General features: G+C 40.5%; 2 protein-coding genes across 3 annotated transcripts in view; one reads left to right on the top strand and one right to left on the bottom strand.

Moving 5' to 3' along the window:
* Window positions 1-2,564, bottom strand: part of nup133 (nucleoporin 133) — a 32,199-nt gene extending 29,635 nt beyond the window's left edge. Inside the window, 3 exon segments of the mRNA XM_034129749.1 lie at window positions 538-641; window positions 1,193-1,308; window positions 2,324-2,564. Of these exon segments, the coding sequence (XP_033985640.1) occupies window positions 538-641; window positions 1,193-1,308; window positions 2,324-2,439 (336 nt within the window). The 5' untranslated portion in view covers window positions 2,440-2,564.
* Window positions 2,565-3,784: 1,220 nt separating this feature from the next.
* taf5l (TAF5-like RNA polymerase II, p300/CBP-associated factor (PCAF)-associated factor) lies at window positions 3,785-10,426 on the top strand. 2 transcript variants are annotated; one of them, XM_034129755.1, is made up of 6 exons: window positions 3,785-3,967; window positions 5,024-5,165; window positions 5,592-5,696; window positions 5,934-6,280; window positions 6,700-7,113; window positions 7,669-10,426. In XM_034129755.1, exons 2-6 carry the CDS (start codon window positions 5,027-5,029, stop codon window positions 8,464-8,466), a joined length of 1,803 nt encoding a protein of 600 aa, XP_033985646.1. In that variant the 5' UTR covers window positions 3,785-3,967; window positions 5,024-5,026; the 3' UTR covers window positions 8,467-10,426. The 2 variants fall into 2 exon arrangements, with proteins under 2 accessions (XP_033985646.1, XP_033985645.1); XM_034129754.1 differs by having other exon boundaries at window positions 5,592-5,741.
* The last annotated feature ends 3,649 nt before the right edge of the window (window positions 10,427-14,075 follow it).

Genomic DNA, 14,075 nt, shown 5'->3' with positions numbered 1-14,075 from the left:
AAGAGAACAATGTGAACTAAGAAAAGAAGAAACCAAGATATTTAGGATCAAAAATGTGTCCTCATATTTTAGGCTTACAGAAAAATATAGTTTACAAATAAATAGTGTTTATCATTTTGTATTAGTGGCTTTTTGTTTACTTATTTTTATAATGCTGGTACTTATTTTTACCCTGGATTTGTACACATCTGATTTTATTACACTTTGCTCTTTTTTATTTTGTCAGCCCAATCATTTTATAGCTGCATTTCATTTGCACTGTTCTTCGTTGCTGTAAAACTGTACATGTACCCGCTGTGGGACAAATAAAGGACTGCTGATTGCTGATCATTCATTTCAATGGAATAGGCTGGGAATTACTTTGCTTTTTAAATCAGAAAATACTGAAAAATGTGCATCAAGGTGTCCCAGAACCCAACACATTGCAGACCAGATCCCTTTTCTCTCCCCAACTCTGCAAAGATGAATAAATATAGGAACATTTCTTCTGTACTCACAGTCTGTTTGCTGCTTTAGTGTCTGAATCTTAAAGTGTACCTTTGCCACAGCAGTCTGGCAGATCTTCCAGATGATCAGTTTCTCTCCACAGATCATCCAGGCCCAGCCGCTCTCATCCACCTTCACTGAGATCTGGTCAATCTCTAAAAAGAACCGACACATACAGAAAGGTTTAGTGGCAATTCTGCAGCAGGACGCCATACTTTTAACAAACCCTGTCAAACAGAAAAGTGACATCAACAGTGTTGGAAAAATACTGAATGTACTCTTCCAATATCAGAGTAACATGATAACAAAGGTATCCCAACTGTAGCTGTGAACATGACAGGGTGTATGATTACCTAGAAGAGCATCAGGACTGTTTGAGGCATATGATAGCTATGTGATTAACATGATGATTCAGCCTCTATGGAGATAGACATATGACAAGCATGATCATTTCTGACGTGGAGCTAATCTGAAGTAAACATTGAATACTGCTTTATATTCCTCCATCTTGTGACTGTGTAACTCCCTCTCTTGGATATCAGCATGTGAAGGACACTGTTCAGGAACTAGTTGATGCTCTGTATGTGATGACTACTTCCATTCTGGAGAGGATCAGAGATACATGGATCCTGAGATTGAAGCTCAAGCCGGTGACGACGAGTGATATTTTCCTAACAAACAGTAACAGAGATGAGGTTTTCTTTACCCTCAGCCATGGTCAGGGCCTCCATCACTTTGACGGGCAGCGAGGAGCCGAAGGTTTGCACATCGTAGTTAAATAAATCTGCAGCGGCATGGCTCTGCGCTCTGGTGGGTGTTCCCCTGATGGAGAGAGATTTAGAGTGAATATACAGAATACTCTATAATAAACCAATCTATTAAAAGGGACAGACACATATAAACATAGTGTACTATATACATTAAAGATGTGTGCACACACAGTAGCTTTTAATTAAAAGTCAACTATATCCTGTGAGGTAGTGTGAGTGGGCTTCAATGTATATGTAGAGTACTGTACTGTGCAAATTGTTCATGAGGTTGTAGAGATATGGACACTAGTATAATATAGTTTAAATATATTTATATCACGATGTTTCAAATAAAGTTAGAACAAAATATGTTTAGACACAAACAGAGGTGGAAGAAGTACTCAGATCTTGTACTTGAGTAAAAGTAGAAGTACCTGAGTGTAGGAATACTCTGTCTCTGTTACAGTAAAAGTCATGCATTCAAAATGTTCCTCAAGTAAAAGTAGAAAAGTATTAGCATCAAAATATAGTTAAAGTAGCGACAGTAAAAGTAGTCATTGTGCAGATTGGTCCATTTCAGAATAATATATATGATATGTTTTATAATGATTGATCATGAAAGTGTTCTCAAAGCTGGTAAAGGTGCAGCTAGTTTGAATGACTTTGTATACTGCAGGGTAGCTTGTGAATTTACTCCAGGTGGAACTAAAGTCTGATTTAACACTTGATTATATTTCACATCATTCATCCACATCTGTAAAGTAACTAAAGGTAATAAATACATGTAGTGGAGTAAAAGTACACCGTATACTTCTGAATTTTAGAAGGTGGAAGTACAAAGTAAAAAGAAAATACTCAAGTAAAGTAAAAGTACCTCAAAAATTGTACATAAGTACTTGAGTAAATCTTAGTTACAACACTGACAGAGGCTAGCAACCGTTAGCAGCAAACTGACACAGCCGTTAACTAACAGTTATTAGTAAAAACCATGGTAACCACAGAACAATGAAGAATAAAGAGAGAGTACATGCACTAAGTTACTTCTTCCACTACATGTTAGATGTTACCGGTCAGTGTGTGTCCCTCACCTCCCGGATAGAGTCGCTCTCCTCGGGGAGAACAGTAGGCTGGTCCCGCTCTTCCTCCCGGAGCTCCTGCCCTGCTGCCGGCGGCCGGGGCTCGGTGCGGAGCGGGGGGTAAACATGCTGCTGTGGCGCCCTTTCACCGGTCAACAGGAGACAACTGTACAACAAATGTACCGTAAAAAACAATATAAACACACCGCTAAACCTCGCTGTACAATCCGAAAACAGCGCGCGGTGCAGTCGCTTGAAATATGCGTCATTACCGGTTCAACGGAAAACCCCGCCCACTATCTATTCTTTTTTTTTATTATATATTTTTTATAGAATCAGAATCAGAATCAGAATCTGAATACCTTTATTAGTCCCACAGAGAGGAAATGTACATTGTTACAGCAGAAAAGAGCCAAAGAAAGCTTAATGTTAACTAAGAAGCATGCATAAAAAAGTATTAAAGATAACAAAATTATAAGAAAAAAGTGACACTATTTACAAAATACACATCCTGTAACAGTTCTGAGGATAACACAAATAAACCTCCTATATCTATTTCAACACCATTAAATCTTGTATGACTCAAGTCCTTGTAGCTTCGTTTCATTTGTTGTCTTTCTTTAAGCAGACTGCAATGCAATATTAAATAACGTCCCTTTCATAAAGTCAAGTTCTACCACAATCACTTCATACATCTCCTTTTACTACATATAACATCTGTTTAAGGTATAAAGGCGTTTGCATCCAGGATTTTATTTTATTTTATTGCATTTGTTTAATTTCAGTGAACATTGTGTTTTTTTGCCAGTCACATTTATTTGTTTAATCTACAGCCTGAAATGTTGTACCTTGCTCGGGATTCGGACCCACGGCCACACAGTGATCTAGATATGGGCAGCCTAATTTAACCACATGACCTTAGTGTTATTTTCTTTGTTACATGAATATTTCAATACAGAAAATCAGCAGTTTTACAATTGAAAAGTCTTGATTTGCTTTTCAATCGTTTCTATGTCCTGTGACCCAATAATTTGAAATCAATTAAGCATTGTATTATACTACACTAGACAAGTAGTTTTAATAGGCTTTTGGTGCTAACAAGCATCCCTTTCTTTTGTATTGATCTTTTAAAAGAGACCCATAAAGTAGTGTTACTAATACCAATGTGAAAAATACACCACTGTAAGTAAAAGTCATACATTGAAAACGTTAGGAGAAGAACACATGCTCTTTTAATCCCTTGAGGGGAAATCAATAATGCATTTAAATACGTTTAAGTAAGTAAGTAAGTATGTTGTTTCTGTTTTTTGTTTTCTATTCATTATGCCCTTAGTTTTGAATTAATGAACTCTGATGTATATGTGCCTTTTTCTGATGTATTAGAATAATTGTTCAATAACGTCCAGGCATAGGTAGTAGACCCTCAAGAGGTGTTGATAAGGGAAAGCCAGGCGTGCGGGTCGATCACCGGTAGCGGTTAGCCACAACAGAGATGAGAGCGGCTAGCTAACTTAGCATGTCTTAATGGAGCCTGACCGGGGGGCGGAACACACGATGGAGTGGCAGCGACTGGCGTAGTTTCACCCGGGAACAGAGTTAAAACTCCACCATCTCTCACACAGTACCTGAGCACGGAGAGGAACTCCACGATATGCAGTGAGTACCGAGATCCAAACGGCGGTGCTAACGGAACCGGATCAAATCCCGCGTAAAGTCTGGAGGCCTGTTAGCTTAGCTGGTTAGCTTAGCTGTTAGCTCAGCTCAAACATCTTCCTCTAATGTGGAAACATGCCGGCTTTTAGACTAGATTTAAGCGTTAATACTGTGATATTTCAAGTTTCCACACTCGTTTTCATTCTAACGCATATATGTAGATAGTCACAAAAGGTGTATTTCATGTGTAATGCCTTTTGTAAACACATTAGCTCGTTTATAGTAAGTAGTAGTCTAGTGTACTGTAGTATACATCTATGTCTGATGCTGCAATATTTAGGTCTTTTAGAGAACATTTGAATGTATCTTGAATATTTATTTTATTGTGTATTACTTGTGATAAATGTCTTTTCTACTGTAGATGTTTTTATTTGAAATATGTTTATACATTTTATATATAAAGTCTATGGTTTATACTTTATTCCACTATTATCAAAATATAGGGCAAATTAAATCTTCTGATATTATTTGCATACAAAATTAATTTAACTATCAGAACAGTTGACAAAAACTAGACTCATTGATTAGTTGGTTAATAATAATCCTTGCAGCTCTAGATACATATATTACTTCATTGTTGTAGCTGGCAAATGTGGAATTGATTTGATATCCACATCGGTAGCATGATATAACAAAATATGTATTTATTGATTATAATTATTTCCTTTTTAATATTCTGAATATGTACAGTAACATAAGCTGTCAGACAAAAGTAAAGGAGAGAGCTGTACAATATTTCCCAATGAAGTGGAGTAGAAGTAGGAAATACAAGTAAGGTAAAAGTATTATATTGTATCCGTTATTAGAACTTTTTTATGCATGCTTCTTAGGTAACATTAAGCTGCCTCTTTTCTGCTGTAACAACGTAAATGTCCCCTCTATGGGACTAATAAAGGTATTCTGATTCTGAGTAGGTCAACATTGTACTTAAGTACTTTACTTGAGAAAATTACATTCCCAACACTGGTACAAAAACAAATGTATTTATGTATTTTCCAGGCCATGAAGCGGGTTCGCACTGAGCAGATCCAGTGTGCCGTGACTCAGTACCTGAAGCGGCGGCAGTATGTGGAAACTGACGGTTCTCTGAAAGGTGCCAAGCTCTTCCAGTCAGCGGAGGAGATGGCTGCCAGCCTCACAGGTGAATAACTAAACAAAGAAGATGAAGATGATAGTAATACCATTTGTCTTTCACATCAGATATATGTCACCACAACAGGTCAAAGAGAACTATATTTCTTCTTCAAAACCTTTATTCAGTAGCTAGTTTTTTTTACATACAAAACATGGACTTCTTAGGTTTGCAATTTGAATCTGAAGTAAACATTGAATACTGCTTTATATTCCTCCATCTTGTGACTGTGTAACTCCCTCTCTTGTATATCAGCATGTGAAGGACACTGTTCAGGAACTAGTTGATGCTCTGTATGTGATGACTACTTCCATTCTTGAGAGGATCAGAAATACATGGATCCTGAGATTGAAGCTCAAGCCGGGGACCAGGGAGATTTTTCTAACAACTAACATATTTATTTGTACTCTCTCCTGAACCTCTCTCTCTGAGCAGTGCAGACGGAGTCGGGTTGTGCCAACATCGTCTCTGCGGCGCCGTGCCAGTCCGACCCGCAGCAGTACGAGGCTCAGTTCTCCAGGCTGCGCTCCTTCCTCTCAGGTATCAAATCCAAAAATCCACCAAATCACACGTCTGGAAAATATGGTATGATATTGTCATTGCCAGATCTTGAGATAGATTTTTGGTATTTTCTTTTTATTGTTTGCCTTTGATTGTTGGATTGATTGATTATTTATGAATATCTCATTAGTAGTATATCTAATTTTGATAGACACTGTAGCTATGTACACATGACAATAAAAGCCTTGAACACTATGTTTATTTCCCAATAATCAGAAACAGAAATATCCTGGGCGAAGGAGGTGAGCGGCCTCCTCTACCCGCTGTTCGTCTACCTCCACCTGGACTTGGTGCACTGCGGCCTGAAGGGGGCAGTGGATGGTTTTTACAGCCGTTTCCACACCCTCTTCCTCCAGGACAGCGAGCAGCGCGCCACCATAGAGCAGCTCCGTCATGTCCTCACTTCTCAGGACGTCGCAGCCAACCCCAAACTGAGCGCTTTCCTGGAGCACAAGTACGTGGTGCACCTGACGGAGCCGGCGTACAGCTACCTGCTGCGATACCTGCAGAGTGAGGACAACAGCGCCATCTGCAGGGCGCTGAACACACACCTGCAGGTGGAGGTGAGAGCTGAATCCCAGATCAAATGCACGCTAAAGGGTCTTTGAGCATGTTTTCTCTCAGTGATTGTGATGTTATGTTAAATGTTTGTTGTTTGTTTTTGCAACTCACATATATCAATATACCAATTACTGTATATAGACTATTCTGCACAGTTTCTATCATATTCTGTTTCTATTATATTCTATTTTATTTTATTTACTTGTACTATTTTATCTGTTTTATTGTGTTGCACTGTTGGAGGAGCCTGGGACCTAAGATTGTCATTGTCATAACTGCACTGTAGCTATGCACACATGACAATAAAAGCCTTGAAACTTGATGTATGGTCTTGACACATGGAGCTGCTGTGATGCAAGTCAAATTTCAGACTTGATCTGACCAATAAAGTATTATCCTATCCTATCCTATCCTATCCTAGGTCACCGCGTCCGTGCGCACAGACTACCAGCTTTATGGAGCTGCCAGTGGGGCGACTGCTGCCCCAAACCCCACCTCCTCCTGGGCAGGAGTAGACGGAGTGGAGGGTGGGGACGGGGTGGAGGTTCCTGCAGGGATCCCTCAGAGCGAAGTGGCCCTCGAGGCTCTTCAGGACTGCATCAAGAAAGTCCGCGAAGGCCCGCCCACGCTCACCACCGTGTGTTTCTATGCCTTCCACAACACGGAGCAGATGCTGAACACGGCGGAGGTTTCTGCCGACAGCCGGCTACTCTCCGCCGGATTCGACAGCTCCACCGTGAAGCTGTGGAGCCTGAGAGCCAGGAAACTGAAAGCCAAACCGCATCAGGTCGACGTGTCGCACATTCACCTGGCCTGTGACGTACTGGAGGAGGAGGTGAGTCAGCTTTTAAGGACAAATATCTTCTGGTTTGAAATGGCTTCATTGTGTTTACAGCAGGTTTACTGTGTAGATGACATTGTTTTTGCAATATGGGGCTGCACCTCATGACTATTCACTATCTGTCTCTACTTTTCACTTGACCAATACATCTTCTGGTTTTAAAAAATACATGGGCATCAGAATGTAGAAAAATATTTATCACAATTTTCCAGAGTCAATAGGCCAACTTTATCTGGGTAAAAGTTGAACAGGGATATGAATCAACAAATAGAAGCAGATCCTTATGACAGACACAATATTTCTATATCTTATATTTGCTTGCTGTTGCAAATAAACAGTGCTTTTTCTAGATGTTTGATCTTAATTTCTTAAAATTAAAGATGGTATTATGAAAACTGTCCATATTAAACAAAATGTTTTACAATTGATACATTTGAAATGGTAGTTTATTCAACAGATGTTTATTTTCACACAATTCCAACTCCCTGTCAAACAATTTCAAAAGGGAAATAGACGGGTAACGCCACATGTCTCGTTGTTTCTCCCCAGGAGGAGGAGGAGGACGGCTCCGGCAGCGAGGTCAAGACGCTGCGAGGTCACAGCGGCCCGGTGTTTCGCACGGCCTTCCTGACAGACAGCTCCGGCCTGCTCTCCTGCTCCGAGGACACCACGGTGCGCTACTGGGACCTGGGCAGCTTCACCAACACGGCGCTGTACCGCGGACACGCCTACCCGGTGTGGGACGTGGACCTTAGCCCCTGCAGCCTCTACTTCGCCAGCGGGTCCCAAGACCGCACCGCACGCCTCTGGACGTTCTCCCGCACGTATCCGCTGCGGATCTACGCCGGGCACCTGGCGGACGTCGACTGCGTCAAATTCCACCCGAACTCAAGCTACCTGGCCACCGGATCCACGGATAAAACGGTGCGTCTGTGGAGCACCCAGCAGGGGGCCTCTGTCCGCCTGTTCACCGGACACAGAGGCCCCGTGCTGTCTCTCGCCTTCTCCCCCAACGGGAAGTACTTGGCGTCCGCCGGAGAGGACCAGAGGGTGAAGCTGTGGGACTTAGCTTCAGGGTCGTTGTTTAAAGACCTGAGGGGACACACGGACAGCGTCACCAGCCTGTCCTTCAGCCCCGACAGCAGCCTGGTGGCCTCGTCCTCTATAGACAACTCTGTGCGGGTGTGGGACATCAGAAACTCCCACGGCGTGGCGCCAGCCGACGGGTCGTCTAATGAAATGGTGGGACTTTACACAGGGAACACCAGCAACGTGCTGAACGTCCAGTTTATGGCCTGCAACCTGCTGCTGGTGAGCGGAACAGCTCAGGAGAAAACAGAACAGTAGCCACAGTTTTGTTTGTATTCACCAGTTTATACCAGTTTTCTTCACTGAGACTCCTACGGATTAATGGCAACACCTGCACAACAGTGAGATTTCCTCCCTCTTTTCAAAACTGGCTTGGATACTCACTTCCAGACCAATTATAACTTTTCTTCTGTGTTATTGTCTAATTACCAAAGCGTCTCCACTAGATGTCAGTATTAAATAATTCCTCAGTCTGAAGGTCTGGTGCCTTGGTGGTTAATAGCTGTCGTGCACGAGTCTTATGATCACAGCATATCAAATGTGACTGTTGGAAATATTCTTCCTGTGGAATAAAACAAAAACCCAATCTGCAAAAAAATAGTTTTACCCCAAAAAAAAAATGAAAATGCTGACCTGAGAAAATACCATAGACTGTATATCTTAAAAAGGTAAACGCCAAAACAGATTGCACCAATTAGTATTATGGGATGAGCTGTTAGATGTGCTGTACAGAATATGATCAGCACCTTCTGCAGTGACAGACACTTCCACCTGTTTAACACGATGTGCAAATGACATTTAGAGAAACTTGTTGAGCTGTTTTAATACCCGAGCGTCCAAAACAGAGATCAAGGAGGTGTTAGCCTAGCTTAGCATACATAATGGAAACGGGGGGGAAACTGCTAGCCCAGCTTTGTCAAACAAACAAAGCAAAAACACCTTCAAAGAATTCTGAAACCTCTTATGAACCTACAGGTGAAGCTAGGCTGATCCTGTGGGTAGGGCTGAGTATCGTCTGAAAGTGTTCATCTCGTTTGCTGAGGTCAAAACAAACCTTAATTTAATACATTGCTTTGAGGAATTTAAATATGCTTTACTACAAACATTTTTTGTTTTTTCATATAAGAAAAACACAAGCCCAGGTGCAAGGAGGTGTCTAAAACATTTTAATTTTGAATCAGGAAGGATCTGTAAAGGACAAGATGATCAATCTGACCAGAAATGTATTTTTGGCTTTCGGCACTTGACAGTTTTTGATTCTTGGTGCTACAGACACTCCTCAGGTGGTCTATGGCTTATTGGAAAAGGCTTATGTCATGGATACCCTTTGTTTCTATCCTCAGGCTATCCTTTTGGGTACTAAAGTAGGAATGAATGTGAATGTAAATGAGGTTTGTCTTTTCTTTAAGCAGCGAAAACAGACGTATGATGACTCTGGGTAACACAGCAAACAATGAATATTATCTAAATGTCGAACTACTCCTTCAAAGATCTCTATTTGTTTTACCTGCAAGTACTTTCCATCTGCTGCCCCCTCTCCTATATGTTAAAAATGCATTTATCATCTGATACCACAGCTATCATAAGGTCTATCCATTAGATACAGAGAGGATATCATCCCAATTCGATATCAGTTTATGTTGTTATACAAATCGATATCTACAGGAAGAACATTTTCAGGAAAGGAGAACATGTGTTGCATTGACGTTCATGGAGTTCAGAGACTGTATTAGGATGTTTTTAAGGGTCTCAAAAGGTCACATACAAACACTAAAGACCATGGGAACTTAAAGAAACACCAGAACAGGAAGTGGTTGCTTTTTCTCTAGGTTTGTCTCGAAGTAAAACAAAATTGTAAATAGCCTTGTTGAGGAAATCTCTAAGAATCAAAGGCTGTATTTTTCGCATTATTCTGCGAGTGGCACAAACTGCAATGTTTAAAAAGTGTAAATAAACTGTATTTTTGTAATATTTTGGCTACCAAGTGTCGCCATCCAGGTTGTGCTTACAGAGGGCTTAAACACATTGATTCAGATATCACACGTTGAAAGTGTGATTGTATTTCTTTTATATATATATATATATATATATATATATATGGTTGTTTTGAATATTCATGGGTTCAACCTGGAAGACGTGTTTTATGTTTGTCAGGAAACTTTTGTTCCCTCCTGTAGCCCTAAAAACAAGGAATAAATAACAGAATTTATTTGAAAAATGCTTCTGTCAGATTCTTTTGTTCATAACTTTACAAAGGAGATTTTTGTTTGTCCACAGGTTTACAGAAAAAAAACGCTGTTATGATTTTCATGAAATTTGCCGGAAAGGTGAAGCAGGCGCCAAGGAAGAACTGTTTAAAATTTGGAGCATATGTGCTTTCTTTAAAGGGGTCCATATTCTGCTGATGTTCAGGTGTATATCAGTATGTAGTGTCTCTACTTTAAAGAGTCCTCTCCTGCTGATGTTCAGGTGTATATCAGTATGTAGTGTCTCTACTTTAAAGAGTCCTCTCCTGCTGATGTTCAGGTGTATATCAGTATGTAGTGTCTCTACTTTAAAGAGTCCTCTCCTGCTGATGTTCAGGTGTATATCAGTATGTAGTGTCTCTACTTTAAAGAGTCCTCTCCTGCTGATGTTCAGGTGTATATCAGTATGTAGTGTCTCTACTTTAAAGAGTCCTCTCCTGTTGATGTTCAGGTGTATATCAGTATGTAGTGTCTCTACTTTAAAGAGTCCTCTCCTGCTGATGTTCAGGTGTATATCAGTATGTAGTGTCTCTACTTTAAAGAGTCCTCTCCTGCTGATGTTCAGGTGTATATCAGTATGTAGTGTCTCTACTTTAAAGAGTCCTCTCCTGCTGATGTTCAGGTGTATATCAGTATGTAGTGTCTCTACTTTAAAGAGTCCTCTCCTGCTGATGTTCAGGTGTATATCAGTATGTAGTGTCTCTACTTTAAAGAGTCCTCTCCTGCTGATGTTCAGGTGTATATCAGTATGTAGTGTCTCTACTTTAAAGAGTCCTCTCCTGCTGATGTTCAGGTGTATATCAGTATGTAGTGTCTCTACTTTAAAGAGTCCTCTCCTGCTGATGTTCAGGTGTATATCAGTATGTAGTGTCTCTACTTTAAAGAGTCCTCTCCTGCTGATGTTCAGGTGTATATCAGTATGTAGTGTCTCTACTTTAAAGAGTCCTCTCCTGCTGATGTTCAGGTGTATATCAGTATGTAGTGTCTCTACTTTAAAGAGTCCTCTCCTGCTGATGTTCAGGTGTATATCAGTATGTAGTGTCTCTACTTTAAAGAGTCCTCTCCTGCTGATGTTCAGGTGTATATCAGTATGTAGTGTCTCTACTTTAAAGAGTCCTCTCCTGCTGATGTTCAGGTGTATATCAGTATGTAGTGTCTCTACTTTAAAGAGTCCTCTCCTGCTGATGTTCAGGTGTATATCAGTATGTAGTGTCTCTACTTTAAAGAGTCCTCTCCTGTTGATGTTCAGGTGTATATCAGTATGTAGTGTCTCTACTTTAAAGAGTCCTCTCCTGCTGATGTTCAGGTGTATATCAGTATTTCCTGTCTCTACTGGGACATGTCTCCATGCTCTTTATTTTTCTCATATAGCGCTAGCCAATAGAAGCGTGAGTGTTACACAGTGATGTCACTATGTTACAGAAGTAAACAAAGGAGTCCAATGGACGCGCAGAGAAACTCCCTCTGAGGGAACAGACCATTTACATGCACAAAAACCTATATAACACACTACAACAAAAAAGGGAATCCCCCCCAACATGTTTGGAGCAGATGTTTGGGGTGGATATACAAATGATTTTCCACTTTCTTAATCATCTCAAGATAAGATATTTGGCTTTAAGGGAGGTCTGCGCTCTTCACTTGTCCTTCTTGTTTTTTTTGTTACTTCTGATGAACTTGTTTGAGTCTCTTGTTGAGCGGAGACTCATCTTGTTATTCAGCTTGATAAAAGAAACTCTGATACGAACTGTATGTGGTTAAACCTGAACGACCAGTCTGGAGAGACGGCTTCACCTTAAATATACATCACCTGGTTAAAGTGATCTGATCCTTATCTTAAAGTTTATAGGTTTTATATATTATCAGGATGACGAAAAACCCAATCACCCTTTTTAAATTATAATTTTATTTATATATAAAGATGATGTTTGAGCCGGATGTTGAAGAACACAGATGGGAGGGAACTATTGATACAGATCTGGTTGAACAAAACAAACATTAAAGCTTCGCTCCCTGCAGGATCAACAAGTAACGCTTGGCATGTTCTGCATTTTACAGAGAGACGTTCACAGAGGGAGTACAAGTACAAAATGGAGGTCCCCATAAGGGGAATCATTAATTTTAGGGTGAAGACTTGGTTAGGGTTAGGGTAAGGGTTAGGCATGTGTCGGTTATGGTTAAGGTTAGGGTTAGTCTCCAGGAAATGCATGTAAGTCAATGTAATGTCCCCTGAAGTGATGTATACTGTGTGTGTGTGTGTGTGTGTGTGTGTGTGTGTGTGTGTGTGTGTGTGTGTGTGTGTGTGTGTGTGTGTGTGTGTGTGTGTGTGTGTGTGTGTGTGCGCGCGCAATATGCCTAGTGTGTCTAGTAGTCCTTTTCTGTCTATGTTACTTTTTTGTAGTTGTGGCAATATTTGTGTTAATAACCGTTCAGTATATATTCATTTATGTAATTATATGTCACATGGGGCATTACAAAGTTAGGAAAGCAACGTTAAAGTCAAGTCTGTTGTTGTTACAGATAAATATGATGCAGCTGATTGACTAAAGACTGGGTTCGAACCAAACCCAAAGCCCAGGTATCGGTACTTTAACACCCTATTTGGTGTATGCTTGTATCAGATATTAACAGTAAAGCACAAGCTTCTGAATGGTCGTCTCGTTCTGCAACATTTACTTTTGTCAATGCTTTCATGTGGAGTAATGTGAAGAATCCAGTGAGTGTGCAGCAGGAATGTCATAGTAGTTGAGTCGGATGTGGGAGGATGCAGGGTGCAGCTGAGGAGATGGGGACACACCCCGAACAAAGGAGACAGAAAGAGGAGCGACATAATGTGTACAAAAAACTGAAAAAGTACCAGAAAAAACTAATAAAAAACAAACAAAAATAAACTACAAAGAGGCAAGAAACAGTGAAATCAAGACATTTAACTTAATGTTATTCTTTATTAGGATCCCCATTAGCACTAGCATGAGCATTGGCTATTCTTCCTGGGGTCCTCACACACACAACACATACATAAACATACATACAACAAAACAAAACAGCTCATAATTTCATGCAATTTACAATACTATATGAAATGAAAACCAAAATGGTCATCCAATTTTAGCCATCATAAGAAAAAAATAAAAATAAATTGTAAATAATAATACATTCATATTTCACCCACAGTTCAATTTTACTTTATTATACTGAGATCATTGTTAAGCAACCTTTTGAAATGTACTTGAGAATTGTCCTGAATGATATGGAAGCAGCTATTTTACAGCGCTCAGGGAGAGCTGTTGGGGTCTGATGCCTTGCTCAAGGGGACATTTGGCCCCACCATACTTGGTCTGTTCTGGGACTTGAACCAGTGACCATATGGTTCCCAAACCTAGTCCCTACAGACTTGAAATACAGCCACCCAAAGTGTCCCAGCAGTTTGTGAGCGGACACACCAATGTGAGCTATTTACTGTGTTTGTTGGCGAATCCTCAGGAATTCATTCTTACATTTTTTCTCGCCGGCCGAGCCCAAAGAGAGGCAGAGATAAGAGACGGTGACCGAGCGGGCGAGGCTCACAGGAGGGCAAACCTGTTTCTGAACGGAGGGTGTGTGTACCTGTCAGCCCTACCC

Source organism: Trematomus bernacchii, unplaced genomic scaffold (assembly GCF_902827165.1).
Source record: "Trematomus bernacchii unplaced genomic scaffold, fTreBer1.1, whole genome shotgun sequence".
Classification (NCBI taxonomy): domain Eukaryota; kingdom Metazoa; phylum Chordata; class Actinopteri; order Perciformes; family Nototheniidae; genus Trematomus; species Trematomus bernacchii.
Note: the sequence above shows the minus strand (reverse complement) of the source record. Positions and strands in the feature narration are given on the sequence as shown.